This window comes from Sitodiplosis mosellana, unplaced genomic scaffold, assembly GCF_009176505.1.
Source record: "Sitodiplosis mosellana isolate CC-2019 unplaced genomic scaffold, AAFC_SMos_1.0 Smas_scaffold_6226, whole genome shotgun sequence".
Lineage (NCBI taxonomy): Eukaryota > Metazoa > Arthropoda > Insecta > Diptera > Cecidomyiidae > Sitodiplosis > Sitodiplosis mosellana.
This window is the reverse complement of record NW_022601467.1, coordinates 21,516,471-21,539,408: the sequence shown is the minus strand read 5'-3', so window position 1 is coordinate 21,539,408 and position 22,938 is coordinate 21,516,471. Positions and strand designations below refer to the sequence as shown.

Below are 22,938 nucleotides of genomic sequence, written 5' to 3'. Positions count from 1 at the left end.
TTGTTTTAACGCATTCGCAGTATAAGAACGAAATGGTGAGTAAACTTACCATTGGTGAGATTGAACATACCAATGGAAAGTTTACTCACCATTTCGTTCTTATACTGCGAATGCGTTAAAACAACGCAACGCATACTCGTCAGCAGCTGACGTTAGTTAGTGCTGCTGACATCAGCCCATAACACGCCCTAAAAATAACCCATGCACACACAACATCTCGAACTAAATGGATCCAAGCTCAAGCTAAAACAATGTTTGATTTTCGTTTGCGTTGGTGTTAGTGTGTATGTGAGCGTGATTATTATTCAATATATCCTGTTCACTTCGTGTTTTTCCCTCTAAATATTTTATGCGTTTCATTGATATGCTTCAATAAAATGTATCCTCAAAATTCATTTGTAATTTGGTCAATCCATTTTGTTTTATTAGGTAATGTCTTTTGTGCGATTTTCGTGTTTTTTTTTTCTTTGTTTAATTTCCTTACACATATTTTATTACTGACAAAACAAGGCCATCATCATCATCATCATCATCATCATCGTCATCGTCATCGTCGTTATCATTTTATTCATATGATCTATTTCATAAAGCTTCTCATAAATCAAATCAATCAATTTCCACAATACGATATTGAATTTTATCGATTTAGAAAAATCACGGTTTGTTTTTTGTTCTGTCCTTAACTACTTAACTTCACAACAACAATATATCAATTAAAATTACGGGAAATTTATATTTTGTTCTTTGATTTAAAATCCAATTCCAAGTTTGTCGTTTCATATTAATAAATATTCGACTTGAAGTGCGTCCATGTCTTATTCATGGTGAATTCAAATAAAACATGGTTTGGTTGCGAAATGCATTTAGAAGTTTGAACTACAGACAAATGTCTAAAAAGAATTTTTCCGAGATGATTGATTCTTTACGAACTTGGCTCTCTTTTCCGTTCCATGTATTGTTTGTTTGTATTTTTCATTAACATGTTAAATGTATCAAAGCGTTTTTCTATTCGGTTACCATTTCTGGTAGGTAATACTAACTACTAACTCGACGCACTTCAAATTTCAGTGACATTTGAATGTTCGCACTTCATGCGATTGGTTGCATTCATATCAGTACACAAACATTAAACTCAACTCAGACAATATTCACGCAATACGAGATTGATTTTCAATCACAAATTGTATCTCGAGCGGCAAAAAAATCGTAATTCTTTGAAAAATCTTGTGAGACAAACGCAATCAATCAACATATTGCGACCACTACAATCTTTCTACGTTTATTTTATTCTTGTTTACTTCGAGAATATGGATTTGAAAAAAGGTTGTTCTTGAATCTATTGCTACTTGTATCGGACTGTTGTTAGCTCAGTCAATAGTTTAAGAATTTTAGTAAACCGTTTCGCGCTATAAATATCTGTTTTATTTTCTTGTTATCATATTAAATGTTTTGAAAAATACAAAAAGCAAATAATTTTCACCTACAGCTTTTGTTTGTTATTCTCGTCATTGTTGTGTTTGTTGATCTCTAATGATTCGAATCTAAATTGTATTTATGTTCATTACGTTCATTTTAAAAGCTTTGATGTCTGATAATTGCATTCATCATAAAAATCTCGCCAATGAAATATTATTTTTGTTATCCAGAGACGAAAGAAAGTAAACCATGCGACCCGTCAGAAAAATGAGTGCTGATTTTGCGTCGCACACGCAAACATTCAACCAAATTCGGAATCCAATGCCAGTTCCGTTTCAGTGTGTGTGTGTGTGTGTGTGTGTGTGTGTGTGTATCGATTTGTGCATGCATGCACCGCAAAATGTCTTATTTTAAAATAACATTAAATCGAATGAAATTGTATCAATATTTATTACCTAGCTAAAAAAAACATTAATTTCACACAAAGTTGAACTCAAACCCCGGCTCCAGATCTACGGCAATGGTGCTGTGCCGTTTTTCCTTTGATTTTCGTTTTTGCTTCGAGTGCTCGGAATTGCCGCCGAGATTCATGCTGAGGCGCCGAGGTGAGAGTCCTAGTTATTGAAATCAGGAATCAACTAGCACATGCCATCGTGCCAACAGTTCGCCGCGTGTCGCTTTTCGCATATCAACCCAATGGGCCATCTCCTCTGGACCCGATGAATTCAATCCCAGACTAAACCAACCAACCATTTCATTCTTTTTCATATTTCGTTTGGCATAAATGGACACCATAAGTGTTACATCGTTTAATTGAAATAATGCTACCTGTTGACATTACAAGACGAAGAGAAATATGAATCGTGTGAGTAAAAAGAAAAAGAAGAAAAAAAAACAGAAAGTGGAACAGGATTTGATGACCAGTGGTGAATATGAAAGAACTTACTTGGAATGCAAAAGATTCTTTAAACAGTGGATTCGGTTGACCTCTTCTTGTGGATGTTTTTGCTTTGGCCATTTCTTGACCCATGCTACTGACCAACACCAGTTTCACGTACGTATCGGGCGCTTTGTTCAGGGCTACGTTCCGAAAATGAGATCCTTTCACTATTTCAGCTGTGAGACGACCCGTTGTACCGTTGTAAGCGAGTGCTAGTAAAAGCTCAGGTACGCCACCGTGTTGCATGGAAGTCGTCGAACCGGTACTATCCGACCGAGCTAAACTTAGCAAATCGCTTGTCGAGCCACTTAACTGAATTGGAAAGATGTACATGTTAAGAAATTGCTTCAGTGTTGTGAATTGCTTTGAATTCGGTGTTTTGTCGCATTTTGCAATAAGTCTCGAAAGTTACAGCTAAATACATACCGTTGCATTGGCTCTAGGCTCCAATGGTAACCACAGATTCGTCTCCAGTTCGAGATCAATTGTTGCAAAACTAACTATCGATTCGCCAATTAAACGTTCTCGTCGCATTCGTTCACAGCCATAGACTCTGACACGTAAACCCATCGAATTGACTGTTGATGCATATTAATATAACGCGAAAAATTAATTATATAACACGTAAGTTGTGTGAGAGTTTATGAAAAAAAATGAAAATAGGATAAAATCGATGTGTTTACCTTCTTCTGGATTGACACGATGCAGTAGAAAGCTTTCCATAAATTGTGGATTTTCTCCTGTGCGTATTTTTGTTTTATGTTTCTGTTTTTTACTCGGTAACATAAGAAGACGTACCTACACGTGGGGCGAATCACGTTCGAAAAAATGTGCGTGTGTTTTAATTCATTTTGTGTGTGTGTGTGTGTTTTTTTTTGGTTCATTTCTGTCGATAACTCAATTTGATTATGCATAACGTGATTATATTCCTAAATATCGGATCAATTTGCTTACTTGTGTATGTGTGGGTTGACCTTTATCTCGGCACGGGATGCCACGTGCTTGCAGAACATGCACGGTCATCTTTCGCATTGGTGCATCATACAAGAGTGATATTTCCACGCTCCCGTATCGTCCCGTCGTGGATGATGGTGACTGTGGACGATTTGAATCGATATCCGATTTAAGCGATGCTAAATCGCTCGTATCAAAAAGTGGTTCCTGTGATAAAACGACAATGCACTGCAATTGTAAATGGAAAAATTTGTGATTTTCTTTTGATCTCTTCCCTCCTATTGAATCTGAATGTCTAAACAGTGCCGATTATTCGACTCGTACTCACATCTTGGTTATTATTACTAATATTTTGCGCCTTGTCTATGCTATCCTGTCGTTGCACTGCCATTTTATGGAATTTCTTTGATGGTAAACTATTGCTACATTCGATACGATTATCTATTCTAGTTTCCTTTAATGTCGTTGACGATGAATTCGAATCAAATGACTTTGCTGCATCTGACATAATCAGTCGGCGATCTATCCGGAATGATGGTAAAATTGAGCATGGGTATTACGTTTGATTACAATACACACGCATTGTTTGTTTTGTTTGCAAAATAAATACACTCAAATATGTTGTTATGGTGCACATACCTTTTCGTTCGCCATGCAAAATACCCATATTACTTTCGACCGATGCATCGGCTGAACTATTTGAACTGCATTCACTGCTTGACGGTAGACCGACCTTACCGCGTTCGGCCACCCCTAACGGATCATTAAATCGTTCTCTGTGCGTTGCAATGGTGATGTGCTTTAAACTACTTAAATTCTCATTAAGCGGTCCAGCACCGTATTTCGACAATTGGCCACTGTGAAGACTACTCGACTGTTGCATTTGCAAACGACGTAAAAGCTCCTCTTCTGAATCTGAACTGGTATACCCTTCGTACGGACGTTTGCGTGCTATGAAAATAGTGTGTGTTTGTGTGTGTGTGAGAACAAAATTTAATTTACTTTAGTTTCGAAGCGGAAATCAAACGGAAAATTAAACAAAGTTCGTGCAAACGAAGCGAAAAGTTCTACAGAGAGCAAGCAAGGGAACGAATGAGTTCCGACTATCACCAATGCACTTCCTTCGATATCATTTTGTTTGCGTGCATTATTTGACCTAATAATAACTGAAAACGGTCGTCGTCGTCGTCGTTGCCACCGCATCGCAAGAAATGCGTTACAATTTAATAGATTGCACAAATATTTCGTTTTCATTGTTGTTTCTCTCTATTACTTTTCTCTCTCTCATCAATAATTTATTTCTTTATGTAATCTGTTTTTTTTTTTCGTTTTTCATTTTCAAAATGTTTTAATTTGGTGCTGATGCGTGACAATTGTTAATTGAAATGTGTTCGTAGGCAAACACAGCTTTTCATTAAAATAGTTAGTTGGTCAATAAATGAAATCGAATAACAACTACAACAATAACTTGTTAAAGTTCAGTGTTGTTGTCCGGTTAGCTGTTGGTTTTCTATCGACATTGCTTCGCTTCCATTTCTAATCAATTTTATAAGAATTTTTCAATCAATGATTTGTGTAGCTTTTGTATACGAACACGAAAAATAATTGTTGCTTTCTTATTGATTTTGGTTCAATGGTAACAAACATTTCGTATTACTCGTGCCGTGCCGTGGCGTGGCGTACAGTCCAAAGCAAACGATTTTAATAACAGTGTCTGTCAATCGCAATCGAAAACTTATATCTCTGACAGAGAACATAAGACTAACGTTGATATGGTTGATAATTCACGTGGACAAACACGGGATTATAACGACATCGAAGACTCATGGCAACCACCGATTCATCCATTTAACCGTTTGCTTTTCAGAATATTTCACTTTTATTGAACCAGAGAATAGCTGAAAATAAATGCCAGTTCCAAATCATTTTTCTTTCTCCATATGACCTCTTCTAATATGACATTGGCTCATAATAATCGTTTTGCTATTTTCAAAACAGAATTATATGTTTTCCATTTGAGTAGATGCAAAAAAAGGCCCTTTTCAAAATGAATAAAGAAAAACTAATGTTTTTTGCATCGTGTGAGAAATAATTGTCGTTGTTTTCTTATTGATAGAGATAAATAGTTTTTGCTATCGAAAAAATCCCAACTGGTTGCCACTTTAGAATGTTATTATCAGGGGGAATACAAATTACCAGTTTTCGACCATTCGTCTAATATTCAACGTAATTGTAGTGATGCATTTAAACGGAGCCAAGCTTCATGGATAACGGACCGAATTCACATGACAATAAAATAAATACTACACCATTGTGACCCACGGATCAAATATACCGTTGTGACCGACGGAATAAATAATAATTGAGCCATCGTTTATTCCGTGTAAATAACACAAAAATTGCCACATAAAGCAATAACATAAATGAATTGGTCAAAACCGGCTAGTCTACCAGTTCGTATGTTCCACATGTTTTATATGAATAAAAATGCAATTAAGGGAATTGAATGAGATTTCGTATTCTTCATGTGAAACTTGAATGTCACCGTAATAAACTAATAACTTTCAACCATATTTCAAGAACAACAATGAAAATACTCTATTTTTAATGGACGAAAATAACACGGAAAATCTTGGAGAAATCCAGAAACTATCAAGAGAAGAGGGTGTCTTTTATGACTTAAGTTTCTTTTTTCTTTTTTTTTAATTTGAAACTGTCCAAAATAACTGGAGTTCAAAAAGCATGGTATTTCGAAGAATTTTGGTTTGAGCTTATTTCTGAATATCACATGCATGGATTTAACTTTAACATGGATTTAACTTTAACACAAAAGACGTTTCCTATATCCGTTCATTTCTTTTTTTCTCCCAGTACCTTAACCCCACAACGATGTGCACGAACATTGTTGAACTGTTTCGAAATGACTTACCCATTTTATGAACATATTTTGATGGTAATGAGTTTTCGTCACAGCAAGCGAATGCTGGTGTTGTGTGAAAACACCATCTGCGATTAACATAAAGTAAAAATACCAACATCAATGCAACGAGTCCCAAAATCGCTCCCAAGATAGTTGTGCTCTCCATAGCAACTGAAAGAAAGAGAAAAAAAAACGGATTCATTTAATTCTTACTCATTATTTTTTTCAGTGATGATGAACTTAATTGAGAAGAAAGAAACACTTGAGAAAAGAACACAAATAAATGCCAACCTATTTGTTTGAGTTTAATTATGAGCATTGTTTGAACTAAAAATAAAATTGCACACACCTAATCACTTCTTCTAAGGATAAAGATGCAAATGTTGCCGATATAATCGGGTGCTCTGGGCACTTCACATCGAAAACATGAATGCAAGCCCATGTCCATTCAATCGATTTATTCAAAAACAAATGCAAAAAACATCTAACAGAATTCATTTAATTTTATTGTGATGCCTCATGTGATTGCCAATGCACAAAAAATTCGTTCAACACAACCAAACACCTAACTAACACGCTAATGTCATAAATACACTTAAAACTCAGATTTAAATTTATTCCCCTCTCATTGCATTGTTATCATTCACTACTTCTTCTAATCCATTTTTTTTTCTCTTTCTTTACCTATTTGTTCACCTTTTTTCATTTTATTATTTAACTTTATCTTTTATTCTCCTTGTTATTACTCTAGATTTAAGCCAAACACAAAAACAAACTCAATCTAAATTGTGATAAAAATTGTAAAATTGTCATTTTTTATTGGTCCAAAAATAGAAAATCTATGGACTGGTTAATTGTAATTATAGTTCACCATAACAACATAAATACTGAATCAAACTGTACCACACACCATTGTAAATAACATTTGTTGTAATGTTGAAGCAATTTTTTTTTCTTACACATACATTTCGCTTCGATAAATATGTTCAATGATCATGAATTTTTTCAATAAATAAATTTTCAATAAATAAATAAATAAAATAAAAAATCGTTTTATAATATCTCAATGAAACCAGATTTACAAATGCAATTTCTATAAAGGGATGCAACTCATCCGATTCACAATACACGCACTGAACCTGCATGTGTTCGTGTGCAAAGAAGAAAAAAGTAATCGTTCCAGCATGGTGACGCTGCACTGGAATGTGCATTTCAAGAAAATTGTGGCACAAACACACTCAACGAATATGAGTTTTGCGTCAGAGAGGCATATGCCTGTGTACACACCACAGTGCATGCAGAATGAGTGAAAAGAGAGCGCGCGCGATATGCATCCCGTTTGCGACGCCATTATTAAGCAAAAATGTATCAACGGAATTGCACTTTATTTGTGTTGTCCTCCAATTGGTGTGGTGGCATCATTGAGCGAAAGAAGCGAACGAACCGCCATCCACTTTATAAATCAATGTGAAGAATATGGTGTTGAAATGTGTTGACTACACATGAAAAAATGAATGAATATAAGTATGGCCGTTTTGTACATTACTCTCTTGCTCTCGGGTCACTATGCAGAAATTATCATACATTTATATACATATATATTGATTATGATTATAAAACTGAGCATTTTCCGCTGTTTATACGTGTTTCATCACTTAATGTGAGATAATGAGAAAGAGAGGGGAAAAACGAGCATTTCCAGTGAAAGTGTCCAATAATTTTCGCTGTCTTGCGCGCGTACACACACAGAAAACAGTACACTACATACACTTCCACTTATTCGGTGATGTAAAATGAGCTTTCAGCTCAACTTCTGTTTTGTTACCATGACTGGTACTATCGTGCTGCTTTTATTGTCATGGTTTTTGAAAATTACCCATTAAATTGCCATGGAAAACAATTTTTGCTATGCTTATTTTCACAAGACTCATTAATTATGCTGTCTTTTTGAGCAATGCAATCGAATGATCGCTTTCGCCATCATTGCAGTCAAAATCCTAATGGCTTTCATAATTAAGCACCGACCATTCAACATCATTCCCATCCATTAGATAAGTGTTTATATACAATCTTACGCAATGATGACAAACAAGCAAATGAAATTGAATGAAGAAGAAAAAAAGTGAATGAAACACTGCTTGCTGGCCATCCTAGCATTTTCATATATCCATAAAATTTGAATAGTCCGAAACGAATTTGATCCGAATGAAAAGTCGGTATCATTGGTTGCGATGAATTTGTATGGATGTTGTTGTTTTTGTTGGACTCTATACATTTTGCAGTGTGCATGCTTTGCGGAACTCACACACACACACACACATGCATGCATCCATGCAACATTCGATCATTTTCATTGATAAAATCGTGAAAATCGAATCAGCCAGAGATTTAGCAAAAGGGGAAAATTGTGTTCGAATGACATCGTTTCCTATATGAAATGCATCACATCGCAAAAGGTTGTATGGAGGTCAACACTTTTGCGCGCACGTTTACATGCAGAAAATCGTATGCAGTATGCATCACGTAAAGCAATGAACAAGCCAGCCTCATTCCATCTGAATGGAGCTCAACACGTATTGACGTACGTTGAACTTTATCTCAGTTGATCTGATTAAGTGCACAGCAAAGAAGCTGGTCGCAGCACGGGGGAGAAAGAGAGGCTCGGAAAAAAAGAGAAGTGTACATATATCTTCCAACAACACGCACTGTCGTCATACAATCCACCATAAATCAATGCAGCAGCCACGATGAGTATTCGAATGAAAATTGGAGCATGGCATTTATTCCGTTGGCCTAAAATTAGTATGATTATTCTGAACATGAGAAAAACAAAATGTTGTCTGAAATGTCTCAATATCGTTCATGAAAATGCGAGTCCACTCTCATGCAATTAACCATTGGAATGACGCTTCTACAAGCGATCGGTATCCAGCAATCAAAGTATAGGAGAATTGAGTGGATTACCCAGATTTTTTTGGTTTTCGTCTTGCGATACTTTTTTGCCACCCGACGGTTCACCGTGAGAGAGAGAAACTACAGGAGGTCAGTATTTGTATCCACAAAATTATGTCAACCACATTTACGAGCAATATTTCATATTCTGGGCACATTCATTATTCATAAATCATAACGTGTGGCAGGTCACATTGGGAGAAAAGCTCCTTAACGCTTTTATCGAACAAAGGAATTCACGTTCATTGTTTTTGGTTTTTTTATTTCGATTCATTCTTCATAACCGATATATGCCATACAAGGAAAATTGTTTTGAATTTGTAACACTGCCATAATCGCACCAACACATGAACGCCGCTCACTCATCCCCGCAAGCACACGCATACCATGTGTGCGGGCTTTTGATCCTTTCAAATTTCTTCAATTTTCATGTCGTATGTGTATCGTAAAACTGTTGATAACACACAGAAGAGCAATATCGGAAAATCGATGCGACGGAAAAGAAAACAAAACAAAAGGTTATATAGTGGCAGGTCTTGTGTATTTTTGAAAGAAAAAAAAGGAAGCGAAATGAGCGGCTAACGACAACACACGGTCCTTCCAAATCGTTGTTTTTTTCTTCTTCTTCTTTTCTTCTTCTTGACAATCACAGTTTTTAATGTATATTATGCTCCTTATTTTGGTTCCAGTGTCATATTTTCCCGTTTTTATTCGATGCAAATATGTAACGGGTTATTGTCGTACAGTCTTTTTCTTCTCTCGTCTTTCATTCCCCATTTCTTCTTCTGCTGCATACAATACAGCACTAGACCATGTTCCGCATTTGGAATCAGTCGCGGATATAAACAGAATGTGGCACTATTTTTGGGGACAAGGAGAAAACCATCCAAGTAGACACAAAACTACTTACGATTATTGTGATTATTAAGTCCAACGATGAATATCATGGTAAAAACGAGTTCAGTTCAAAATTGTTCCCACAGTGTATGTTGCTCGTGTGTCTGCATTAAACATGATATTTTTGTTGCTGTTGCTGTTGCTGTTGCTGTTGCTGTTGTCCACGTTCGTATGCAAACCTCTCTATGTTTAACCAAAAAGCCAATGTCCAAATCAATGTTGTTTTTTTTCTCGTCGCTTTTATGTCACTTATGTTTCTTGATTTCGTTTCAACACTAAAATTGCTGCTAATCATGCACCAGTTTATTAGCCAAAATTAAGGTATTATGTTGTCAATGGACACACGTAAAACTTTTTTCTTTTCTCTCCTTCTTCTTTGTTTTTGTTGTTGATTTTGTGTCTCGGCTCACATCAGATTTGTTTCTCTTCCACGATGTTTTTCTGTTTTGGTTTGTTATTGTGGCTGTTTCGTTGTGTGAGCGACACGAAGCCACCAAAAAAAATTCGATGAATTTTCACAGTTCAGCGATAATTGAACCAAACGTAGATTTTATTTATCCAATCCATGTTGAAGATTTGCGTACATGCAACACTGTACATATCAAAGATGTGATGGAATTGGTTTTTCATTTGATGTCGGTGAACACGGTAGAAAAATTATTATTCGATTGAAATGCACATCAATTAATGAGCGTTTTTTTTCTCTATATATCGCCGCACATGTTCACCGAAGAACCTTTACTTGTGCAAAGCGAAACAAAAATTTAAGCACTTGAAAGAATCAAACATGCTGACCACAATTGGTCAAGCATTTGATTGATGATGGTAATTTGAACTCAGTTCAGTCATGCGATTCATCCAAGCAACGAGCGAGAAAAAAATCTTCTGCAAGAGTCAACAGTACATATATGAATGGTGTACAAGTGTAGATAATTCTTGATAGGCTATTTTACTGTTCACTACGCACAATATTTATGCAATTATAGAAACTGACAGAACGGAGGCTCCCGAAAAAAAAACGCAACATATTCATACACAATAAAAGTTGTTTGGAGCTGCATTGCATACAACAGTATCTACGTCTAAATTTCGAAAAGGAAAACACTATATTTGGCGAACATATAAAGTAGATAGTTTTTTCTTCATCTGCTGCTTTGGCAAATTTTCGTTTTGTTTATTTTAAACTGGGTTGTTGTTTTTTTTAACTACAAAACTAAATTTCATTAAGAAGCTGTTGTATTAAACTGTGCTTTTTCTATGTACACAGGTCAGTTTTGTTTTACAAACTGCTTGAAACATTTTCTTACACTGATAGAATGCTGTTGGAAAATCAGGACAAATATCCCTGTATGTTGTTTGAGTGTATTGATGTGTATGTTGCTACTGTGCGATTCGCTCGTTAGCCCGCTCACTCCAACGGTTCTGATGGGGATGGCATCGAAATGTTTCAGCTGTGCCGAGAGCGAGAGAGAAAAACAAATACGAGCTGTGTTTTGCGCATGCAACCGAAATCCTCGCTCGGTAAAAGGAATCACCACACAACAGCAGAAACACCAGGCTACGCTAAGCGATTATTATTTTTCCATTTTCCGTTACGTTGATGTTAATGTTGTTGTTGTTGTTGCTGCTGCTGCTCTTGCTGTTGATTTGCTCGCTCTCCATCTCGTTCTGATGCATGCGCGTCTTCCATGCGCTCTGAAGTGGATAAAGTTGATGATTGAATTTTGGTTCGCTGTTGATATTCACCGAAAAAATGCGATGAAAGCGTATGGAAAAAAACGGAATTTTCCACTTGAGTCTAATAAATATTTATAATCCGGATTTTCTTCCGTGTGTACACACGGTACATATGTTGTTTCCTTGGCCACACTTACCATACGCTCGCCCGTATGAACAACACGACATTTATCATTTATTTGTAGAACATACAGAAAATGTTGCATCAAATATATATACGTCAACCTGGAGAGAAAAAAACAACAAAACAATAATGAAAATGGCAAAAAAATAACGAAATACATTTCTTCCACTTTTTCAAAAATGGTAAATTGCATTTGTTGTGCATATTCCATTCCATTTCATTTGAATTCCGATGCGGAACGCGTTCCGTCCACCCAGAGGAACGCACTCCAATGCGATGAAATTATGTGTGACATTTGAGTCTTCTTCTTTCTTCGGTTTCTCTTTCAACACACAAACGTCTGTGTATGGCACGCGCCTTTTGTATAGACAGTCACTGGAATCATATTTAGAAAGCCGCTAAACGAACGTGGTCGTCGTACTCTTCGTCAATTTTGAAATAGTTTCGAAACAACAGTGCTTCTTTTTTTGAAATTTTATTATTTGTTTTTTCTTGCAACTGCAATTGATCATTAGTTTAGTTTTTAATCAGTTGTTTGACAAACGACAAAATGTTCTGGGGTGAGTAAAAATTACTTGAATTTTCAATAAAATCCGAATATCATTTCCGAAAATTGTCATACACACGTGTTTTTTATTCTTCTCAATTTGGTTGTATGATTGAAATCATGGAAATGTTATAAATTTTTCACACATTTCGATTGCTAAACACGTGTTTACGATAAATTCATCTACATTTGTCGAAATTTGAAATAAATTTTCAAAAAAATTTGCGCATTGGAAAAGTGTGTACATGTTTTTGTGTGTTATTGCCGCAACAGAGAGATGATCATACTTAACCTTACTCGGGTGTCGCATGTGTCGTTCAATTCATCCCGTTATTTTTGTTTTTTTACCACAATGCTTTCCGAACGTTCACTTTATCGTGTGCCTGTGTTTTTTCCCCCTGTTTTTCACTCAAATTAGGTTTGGTTTTGAAGACAAACAAGCGTTACTCGCAACAAGTCACAAAAGCGTTCCATGTATCACAGGCCACATTGGATTTGAACACACTCAACGAAAGTGATGCATTGGTTCAAGTTTGGCTACACACAGATGATACCGATCATTTGATTGCCAATGTCAACCGACAAACGTCACATGTCCGTTTGGATCTTGCTTTCACTGAAGGTGAAACAGTTGCTTTCTACAGCAAAGGAAACGGTACCGTTCATCTGAGCGGCTACTTAATCCCAGACGAAGACGATTTTGGCGATTTGCCATTCGGTGACGGAGAAGAGGAGGAAGAAGATAGGTTAGTAATGCATTTGCTTGAATGCAAATTGAAAATGACCAATTCAGAGCATTTTTACAACGTATTTTTCTTCTGTTGCATTTACAGTGACGAAGGGGTCGAAGCTCCAGCTGCAGCAAAGAAACGAAAGGAAAAAGGCAATATGAAGCAAATCAAAGTAGGCAATGAAGAAGACGAAGAAGAGGATGAAGGTAAGTTGAATACATTTAAGATGAGCACATTCGTAGAATGAGCCTAGATCGACAATTCATACTATGGCTTTGAATTCATTTCTAGACGACGATGATGAGAGCGACGATTTAGATTTTGACGGTCTTAACCAGGAACTCGAAGATGAAGATTTGGATGAGGAAGAAGGTACAAATTTTGCACACTGCGTGATTCACATTTAGTTTGACATTTTCTTATTAGAATTTTCATTCGAATCAAATTGATGGGAATCATTATGACAAACCTCACATTTTTTTCTTCATTCCATTGAATTTACTCGAATCGAAATGGTGATCGTTTGTAATTTCAGGCAGCGACGACGAAGATGATGACGAAGATGACGACGATGAAGAGGATGAAGATGACGACGATGAAGAGGATGAAGAAGATTCAGATGATGAGGTCCAAGCACCGCCAGCCAAACAGGCAAAGTTCGACAAGAACGCCAAGCAAAATGGTTTGACCAACGGCAAAGCCGCAAAGAAAGAAAATGATCCAAAGCAGAAAAATCAGCAAAAACAACAACAACAACAACAACAGAAGAATCAAAAGCAAGAAAAACAGGTACGAACATGTACGAACATGTACGAACATGTACGAACATGTACGAATGTAGTAGCTATTTGAGAATTCTCTGTTTCATAGTGGAATTGCACAGGTTGTCTCTCCATTTTTCATCTTTATCGATTCATTGCTAATGTGTGCTATGCATATGCCTCATTTACAGGAGCAAAAGAACCAACAGAACCAGCCACAAAAGTCAACACCAAAAACCCTCGCTCAAGGTGTAATAATCGAAGATCTTCGCGTTGGTAGAGGTCCCGAGGCAACACCAGGCCGAAAGGTATCTGTGTACTACGAAGGTCGTCTTAAAAGCAACAACAAGGTATTCGACAGTACAAAAGCGGGCAATGGATTCCAGTTCTCTTTGGGACGCGGTGAAGTGATCCGTGGTTGGGATATTGGCGTTGCTGGTATGAAGGTTGGTTCAAAGCGTCGCATCATATGCCCACCAGCTGTTGCATACGGTAACAAAGGTTCACCACCAGTGATCCCAGGCAACGCCACGTTGATCTTTGACGTCGAATTGCGCGGCGTTAAATAAATGCATCCGCTTCGTTTGCAGTCGAAGGGAAGCGCATTTTCCGTGATTCCTTTGACAAATCCATTCATCGTTTTTTTTTTTACTCGAATTCTTCTTTTTTACATTAACACTTCCGGAAAACCAGATGGTGTGACAAAGTTTACAACATTTTTGTTTGGTTAGTCTAGTATTTCGTTATAAATTCATGCAAAGATGAACAGAATACACGAGTCGTCGATGTTCGTTTGTAGCTATTTGCTATGATCATTTTAACTCATAATCAGACCAAAATATAAGTGAATAAAATAGTGCCACAAATGAGTTGATCACAAAGTATTGAATGCTTCCATATAGCTACAAACGCTCATCAATGTCCAGAGACTTTTTGATGTCTTTGTGTACCGAAGAAATTCTATTCACATTTAATTTAATTCCTTTTATTGGAACGGAATAGAGTTAGTTCCATTAATTAAAATAAACATATGAGAAAATACAATTTAAAAAAAAACAAGCACACAAATAAACAAAAATAGTTTAATTATCCATACGATAAGCATGGAGACTTTGAAATCGGGTAATATATTTTTGCATTTAAAGTCTGACACACATTCAAAACATTGCGACTAAGTTCAGTCTTAAACTAAGAATCTGAGTTTTTGATTTTCAAATAAAAACCAATAAATGTACAAAAAACAAGACAAGCGTGTTTTTATTTCAATCTCCTTCCGTCAACTCTCAGCCGTCAACAATCTCATATATAAAAATCATCATCATAAACATGAGAAACCTCTGCTGGTGATGCAGTCAAGATGCGAAAAATGTCTACTTCAACTCCAATGTATGTTATTTTTCTTTCCCTTTAGCCATTTTATTAAATAGAAAAACTTCATAGGTAAATCTTTCGATCGAGTTGTTTTTATTGATTTATTTGTTAAAAAAAAAAGTTGATGTCTTCTGAGATACAAGATGATTTTAGACATTATTAATGAGGTAAATGGCTTCGTTGTCACAACCGCAAATCACTCGTGAGCTACTGGTATCAAAGCAATTGATTGCCTTTCCGATTCCCTCCAAATGTCTCACCAGCTGTCAACAAAATACAAAACGAATTAGTTAATCTCAAAAGATTGGATTGATGTGAAGAAGAATTACTTACATTGATTCGTGATTTGGTTCGTTGTCCGCAAAGCCAAGGGTTGATATTCTCGTTTTCAACGACCGTCAATTGGCCATCGATGCGTTCGGTAATTTGTTGAGCTTTGTGACTCCACTGGAACAATTCACCGGATTCGGACGATGTAAACAGTTTCGTTGGGTCTGTGCGATGGAATGCAACATCGCTAACGGATGATTTTTCGTGCACTGTATAGTAAGAAGCTGGGAAAGCCGGTTGTCGTAAATCCCAAATAGTTAATGTGCCTTCTTCACTACCGCATAAAACCTGTTGAAAATGACAGCACAATGAAATTGGTGCTAAATACAAATCTTACGAGCAACTGACAATGTGATTCTGATTCGGATGATAGGTAATGCAAGTGACACAATTCGATCGTTTGTCATCTTCAGTCGATATAACCAATTTTGTGCTGGGCTTATTCTCTGTATTTCTCACATCGAATACATTGATGATTCCGATTCGATTTCCAGTGAAAATCTGTTGAAAAATATGAAAATTTGTCAGCTGCTGTCGAAGACACACATGTGAAATAAGCGATTAGCTTGTCATAATACCTCATTGTGATTGACAAAAGCCACCGATGAAATGGCACAACTGTCCACATGTTGAAATGATTTCACAATACGCCCTTGGCTCGATAGAACATGCAAACTACGGAAGAGAAACGGAATTCGTTGATGTCATTTTATGAATTTGACTTAAAAAATGATGAGAATCACCTTCCATCTTCTCCGACTGTAGCAATGTTTGTCTCATGAACCGATAGTCCACTGCACACAGCCGGCGTATTTGTTTTGTATTTGTGCAATTGCTCAATTTGATGCTTAACCGTGATGCTCTCATGTGTCAAACCATGATTCAAGTTGATCAGAAGTAATTGAACTGGAAAATAAACAAAAAAAAATGCTTGAATACAAAGTTGAAACGATGAAAAAACATTCGATTGTGGTTACCATTATCAGATGAGGTGGTACAAACGATTGATTCCGAATTGAGAAACTCCAACCCGGTCACATCACCATCAACTTTGACTTTTGATATGGACTTTGGCGTGTAATCGACTTCATTTTCATCATTTGATAGTTCGTCTTTTGTGAGTTTCCACAGGCCAACTGTATTCGAGTCTGAGCCCCAACCACCAGTAATGAATGTGTCGGCTTGCTTGTATTTCTCTTGAACAAAACGAATTTTTGACACTTTCTCCGATACGAACGAACAGTTCACCTGATCAGAACTTGAATTCAAATCCATGTTTAATTACTTTACTTTGGTTCAATATTTTTCTTGGGATTTCCACAGAGACTCTATTTACAAGTGTTGTTTGAGAGCGCTCTTTTATGTTTCTTGTCATGTGTATGATTGACAGTAAACCGGCTTATTTTAGGGTTATGTTCACAATTTGTGTCAGTGCTAGATTTGAAATTTGAACATCGTTTTAAAAACGATGTCAATCGTTTTTTTTACTCGATTTTAAAAATGAATGGATTTTTTTTTAAAATTGTTATCATAGTTTTTTTATAGATAAATTGGTCGATTCGAGAGAATCTAATAATTTTGCATAGTTTAATTTTTCGCTGATAAGATGTATTGACCTTGTTAGAGTTTAAAAACAGCGAAAAACTTCAAATAAATTACATCTGGATATAACTCATCGTTTGCGATAAAGGAATGCTCCTCTGTCTAGACATTTTTGCCCCTGCATCAAATGTTCTTCATAAAATAAAAGCTAACACTCGTATTTTGTAGGTGGATTAATTTTGAATTTGCTCATATACACACTGTCAGACTTTTAATACAATATAATAAAATATGTTGATACTTTTGTTTCGAATGTGTTTGTGCCACACACATTATATGAACGAGTGAGGGCAAAACTGAGACTTCTTCACAGAGTATATATAAGCGACACAAAACGAAAGATTTTTTTAAAAGTGTAACATCGACAGAGAATTTTTTCTGAATTTTTCTCACCACTGGAAAAGGTCTTTTTTATGAATTTTTCTTTCACAGTTACAAATCGCATTGTTGACTGCTTTCCAATTATGTTTCTTCTGTTCTAAGGTTCTGTTCCTTTTTCTATTTAAATATGAAACTCCTAATCAATCTTGCATCAACAAGACAGTTATATAATTAAATTTCAAATTTTGCAGTTTCTTCTTTAGAAGATTGCTGATTGAACTATACAAAATGCAGGATATGTTTCTCCCTCAATTTCTATCTATTCATTTGAAAAAAAAAAAAAAAAAAAATAACGTACCACCAAGAATTTGTTTCTGACTTCATTGGAAAATGAATATAATAATCATACAATAACAACTGAAGAAATAATAAAAATGCATAGAATTTCAGGTTCTCATATTATCTCAGTTTATTTCAATCTACATTACATCTAACTTTACATTCAGTTAGAGTTTTGAACATGTTGCCGTTAGTTTGACATCCGCCATAAATGAATTTGTCGCATCGTCCTTTCTCGAAATGATGGTACCAACGGACAAGATCTAAATCGCACGGTCCATGGTACGGTGGTTTTTTGCACTCTTCCGGCAATTCTGAGTATGCGTGATGGACAGCAACAATGATTAAAATAACGATCAAAAGCAACTTCATACTTTTACTTCATACGACGAATTTCAAATAACTAATTTTTTAAACCGAACTTCACACGATTCTTATAGACGAATCTTCTGAACGGATTTTTATTGCAAACCAATTCATGCCATAGTGTACAATGTACTTGTACATTCAATCAAAATAATAAGTTTTTATCAGAAAACACATTAATATTTCAATATATATTATTTAGGAATGTGTTTAAAATGATAATTTATTGCGAAATAAACCATGAACAATTGATTTCTCTTCGAAATGAAATTAAAATTACGAAAATAAGTCATTCAATTATTTCTGTAGAACAAAAATAACAAGAAAATAAACAACAACGGTTTACCTCATGAAGTATTTTACCAATTTATTCAAAATCAATTTACTAGCACAATTTCAGTTAAAATCAAATTGTTTGTGATCAGGCTTTAACACAGGCTTTCTCGCACTCGTCCATCGTTTTAAAATTATTGTCATTGCCTTGGCATCCTCCGTATTCGAAGCGTTCGCAGGTACTTTTTTCACTGTTGTAATAAAATCGAGGCATTGATGCACGACAATTTCCTTTGAACAGCGGTAGCTTGCACACGTCCTCAGCATTCACTGGATTAACTGAACAATAATTTTCAAGAGATTTTTTTTAATTTTGCAAAGAATACAATCATTCGAATCAAAATAGTTTGCTATTATTATTTAAATTTGGTCGAAAATAAACTGAATTTACCCGTTTCGTCGGGATGGCATGCAGCCAAGTTGAAAATCGTGAAAAAAATCAGAATAACAAATATCATCGACTTCATTGCTGAAAAACTCTTTTTTTTGCTGAATTATTGCGATCAAGTGCACTTTATTATGTAAATGCTTTACTAAACTGTTTCGATTGGTGAGTTTATATATATATTTATTGAATTCTTTGGAGTAAAGCAACGGTTCGTGTGTACAGTGGGCTGTTTATTGCCAGAATAAACGGTATATTTCTCATTCTGAGCAATAGTTGTAAAGTGAAATCAGAAAAGACCTTGATTTTACTGCGATCGCACAACAGCGTCAAAAAGAGCACAAAAATGATGATAAAAAAACCACACAAACACCAAAAATGGGCTTTGATGAAACATGGTTTTGTGTGTTTTTTTATTCTGATAAATGAAGCAGAAACAACAATAACACACAGGTAATGACTAAGAAAAAATTGTTGTTGCATGCGTTTCAGGTTTCGCTGGAAAACTGGTTGGGATAAAATATCTGAAGGTTGATGTGACATTTGTTTTTTTTTCTGCTTTCTTTTCATTTGATGTGTGCGTTTTTTTCTGTTGAAATGATGAAACTAGAATTTTCAGTTAGATATCCTACTTTACATTTTATCGCCCGTGCTTTTAAGCACCACTCTTCACCCGCACCAATTCAATTCACCGAGCATGATATTTTAATCTGTCGGTAGAGAGAGAAAGTGTGAGAGAGAGGAGCAAACAACAATTCACAGATCAATTGCAAGCGTCAGCGAGCAGCAATAAAAAGTTTCATTTGAAATGTTTATTAATTCTGTTCTCTGTTCCAAATACAATCCATTCAATTACCTAATATGTGGGTTTCTAATTTCACAAAATCGCTCTCGTCTTTTGTTCCACCGGTTTGTTCATTTATTTTTTGTTTCGTTCATTTTACTTTGCATTTTGATGAAATAGTATGTTTGCTCATATTGAAGAACTCATTGTTTGAAAAGTGAAGAGTTTTTTTGTCGTTGTTGTTGTCACGTTTTGTTGGTGCCTGAAGCGGAAAATCACGCACTCACGGTGCAAAATTGTCATTGCTAAGATCATTGATATAATTGATAAACAACGTGAATCTCAGGTAGCAATGGCAATTTTGGACCGTATGTGCATTAAAATACTGCTCCAAGCGTCTGCGTCTTCAAATTCAGCTCAGCTCAGCTCTGGTCTACTCAACAGCAAAAATGCACTCTCTGTTCCCTCTCTAAGTTTTTTCGAGCTTGAAATAGATTTTAAACAATTTTTGGAATCACAATCGAAGAAAAATCATTTGTGATACCAGGATGGTTTATACTTACAGAGAGAATATCAAAAAATGGTCCATTTCTGACGAATTAGATTTTCAGTAGGTGAGTAAATACCCTACATTGATTTGTAATCGACTGCTTTTCTACGAGCAATATTAAAGAGAATCAAAACGGGAAAAACGCATAAAAATGCCTTGTTAATACAATCGGCATCGGCAATAATGGCTTCGTGTCACGGATACAGGATCATGAAAACTGCTTATAACACATCGGTCAATAAGTCCCGAGCCTAACCACCGTATGGCGCCACTAATGAAATATCCACATGATTTTTCGAAAGTACCAACCTTCAAAAGATTACTGTCAAAATTTCATGACATTTGGACTATTATTTACCTAGTTACAGTGGTTTAAGTGACGCTACTTTTGTAATTTTCAAAACAATGGATTCAAAGCAATTTCGTGTGTTGATTTATCATTGCTATTTAATGGGTAAAAATACCGTTCAGGCTGAGGAATGGCTTCAAAAGTGTTACCCGGGCTCTGCTCCATCAATTGCAACCATCAAACGATGGTTTGCCGATTTCAAACGTGGTCGTACGGACACCGATGATGCTGAACGCTCTGGTAGGCCAAATGAGGCAGTTATTCCAGAAAACATCACAAAAATCAACAAAATGATTATGGCCGACCGCAAACTGAAATTGCAGGAGATAGCTGACATCCTAAAGATATCAAAAGGCAGTGTGTACACAATTTTGCATGATCATTTGGGCATGAGAAAGCTGTGTTCGAAATGGGTGCCGCGTTTGTTGACACCGGAACAAAAACAAAATCGTGTCGATGATTCGGAGAGCTGTTTGACCATTTTTAAGCGCAATCCGAACGAGTTTCTGCGTCGTTATGTGACCATGGACGAAACCTGGGTCCACCATTTCACTCCGGAGTCAAATCGGCAGTCAGCTGAATGGACAGAAGCCGGTGGAAGTCGACCAAAGCGCCCAAAAACACAAAAGTCAGCTGGCAAGGTTATGGCCTCAGTATTTTGGGATGCGCACGGAATAATATTCATCGACTATCTTGAAAAGGGAAGAACCATCAATAGTGAATATTACATAGCATTGCTAACGCGTTTGAAGAAGGAAATCGCCAAAAAAAGGCCTCATATGGCAAGGAAAAAAGTGCTCTTTCACCAAGACAATGCACCGTGTCGCAAGTCGATGGTTACGATGGCCAAACTGCATGAATTGGGCTTTGAATTGCTTCCCCACCCGGCTTATTCTCCAGATCTGGCCCCCAGTGACTACTGGCTTTTTGCCGATCTCAAAAAAATGCTCCAGGGAAAAAGATATGGCTCGAATGAGGAGGTGATTGCCGAAACTGAAGCCTATTTTGAGGCCAAGGACAAATCGTTCTACAAAACTGGTATCGAAAAGCTAGAAAGGCGTTGGAATGATTGTATCACTCTAAAAGGGGACTATGTTGATGAATAAAATTGAATTTTGGCAAAAAAATGTTGTTTTCCTACTTAGGCTCGGGACTTATTGACCGATGTGTTATTCCTTGATTGAAGCCTCACTTATTAAGATGATAACGTATGAAGAATCAAAACTCACCTAAATAAAATATTCGCCTTGCCTTCTGGCACATTATTGTCTGTCGACGGATAGAGAAGCAAACAACAATTCACAGATCAATTGCAAGCGTCAGCGAGCAGCAATAAAAAGTTTTATTTGAAATGTTTCTTAATTCTGTTCTCTGTTCCAAATACAATTCATTCAATTAATTATATGTGGGTTTCTAATTTCACAAAATCGCTCTCGTTTTTTGTTCGGTTTCTTTCATTTTGATAAAATAGTCTTTTTTTTTGTTAATATTGAATATTTTAATATAAGTCATTTATTGAATAATGAAGAGTTTTGTTGTTGTTGTTGTTGTTGTTGTTGTCACGTTTGTTAGAAAGATTGAGCTATATATAATAAGATTGTTGTCTTGCTGAAAATTTTACAAGTTTGTTTCTTCCATTTTTTCGTCGCTAATTCTAGTGTTAATTTATAATAGTTGAATATTATAGCTGTGTTCTCAATAAAGTTATTCTTTTTCTTATCAATTGGAACTATGTTTGTTCTTTTTGAATCATCTACACATTGAACTGATGAAAAGTGTGTGACCCTATATAGAAGATCATCAGCTTAAACGATTTCTAAAGGATGTCCAGGTCCACTCATTGTTTTTGTTTTCTTCAAATATTATTATTATTTAAATTCACATTGAAATCATACTAAACACATTGTTCACTGGAAAAAAATTGAGAAATTGAAAAAACAAACGGAGTTTGTGACTTTCCGACTGTTCCCAAGCATTCGCATACACGATGCTCGTCTCCTTGGCTAATCCTTTTTCGCGTCAATGGCTTAACAATAATAATTTTAGTAGAGAATTGTTGTGACACACATAAATTGCGATTATCTAAGATCTGTGTTTCCGATCGAACGATAATGAAAACAATCATAGAAATGTGTATGTGAGCAAACATTTTAAAGCTGTAAATTTGGAATTATTCTTGTTATTCTTCTTCTTCTTCTTCTTCTTCTTCTTCTTCTTCTTCTTCTTCTT

At 35.9% G+C, this 22,938-nt stretch overlaps 3 protein-coding genes across 3 annotated transcripts; 1 reads left to right on the top strand and 2 right to left on the bottom strand.

Annotated features, from left to right (window-relative positions):
- Nucleotides 1-1,968: 1,968 nt before the first annotated feature.
- On the bottom strand, nt 1,969-12,004 carry LOC129579404 (synaptotagmin-14). The gene is made up of 10 exons (XM_055469478.1): nt 11,954-12,004; nt 10,093-11,811; nt 6,240-6,401; nt 3,950-4,261; nt 3,639-3,832; nt 3,311-3,538; nt 3,040-3,154; nt 2,783-2,934; nt 2,363-2,668; nt 1,969-2,244 (listed from the first exon to the last, which is right to left on the bottom strand). Exons 2-10 carry the CDS (start codon nt 10,127-10,129, stop codon nt 2,044-2,046), a joined length of 1,707 nt encoding a protein of 568 aa, XP_055325453.1. The 5' UTR covers nt 10,130-11,811; nt 11,954-12,004; the 3' UTR covers nt 1,969-2,043.
- A 211-nt stretch (nt 12,005-12,215) lies between these two features.
- On the top strand, nt 12,216-15,220 carry LOC129579400 (46 kDa FK506-binding nuclear protein-like). The gene is made up of 6 exons (XM_055469474.1): nt 12,216-12,500; nt 12,906-13,233; nt 13,321-13,424; nt 13,510-13,590; nt 13,754-14,007; nt 14,171-15,220. Exons 1-6 carry the CDS (start codon nt 12,491-12,493, stop codon nt 14,546-14,548), a joined length of 1,155 nt encoding a protein of 384 aa, XP_055325449.1. The 5' UTR covers nt 12,216-12,490; the 3' UTR covers nt 14,549-15,220.
- Nucleotides 15,221-15,426: 206 nt separating this feature from the next.
- LOC129579401 (nucleoporin Nup43) lies at nt 15,427-17,073 on the bottom strand. The gene is made up of 6 exons (XM_055469475.1): nt 16,658-17,073; nt 16,424-16,586; nt 16,259-16,355; nt 16,029-16,181; nt 15,684-15,968; nt 15,427-15,613 (listed from the first exon to the last, which is right to left on the bottom strand). Exons 1-6 carry the CDS (start codon nt 16,953-16,955, stop codon nt 15,500-15,502), a joined length of 1,110 nt encoding a protein of 369 aa, XP_055325450.1. The 5' UTR covers nt 16,956-17,073; the 3' UTR covers nt 15,427-15,499.
- Between the last annotated feature and the right edge of the window lie 5,865 nt (nt 17,074-22,938).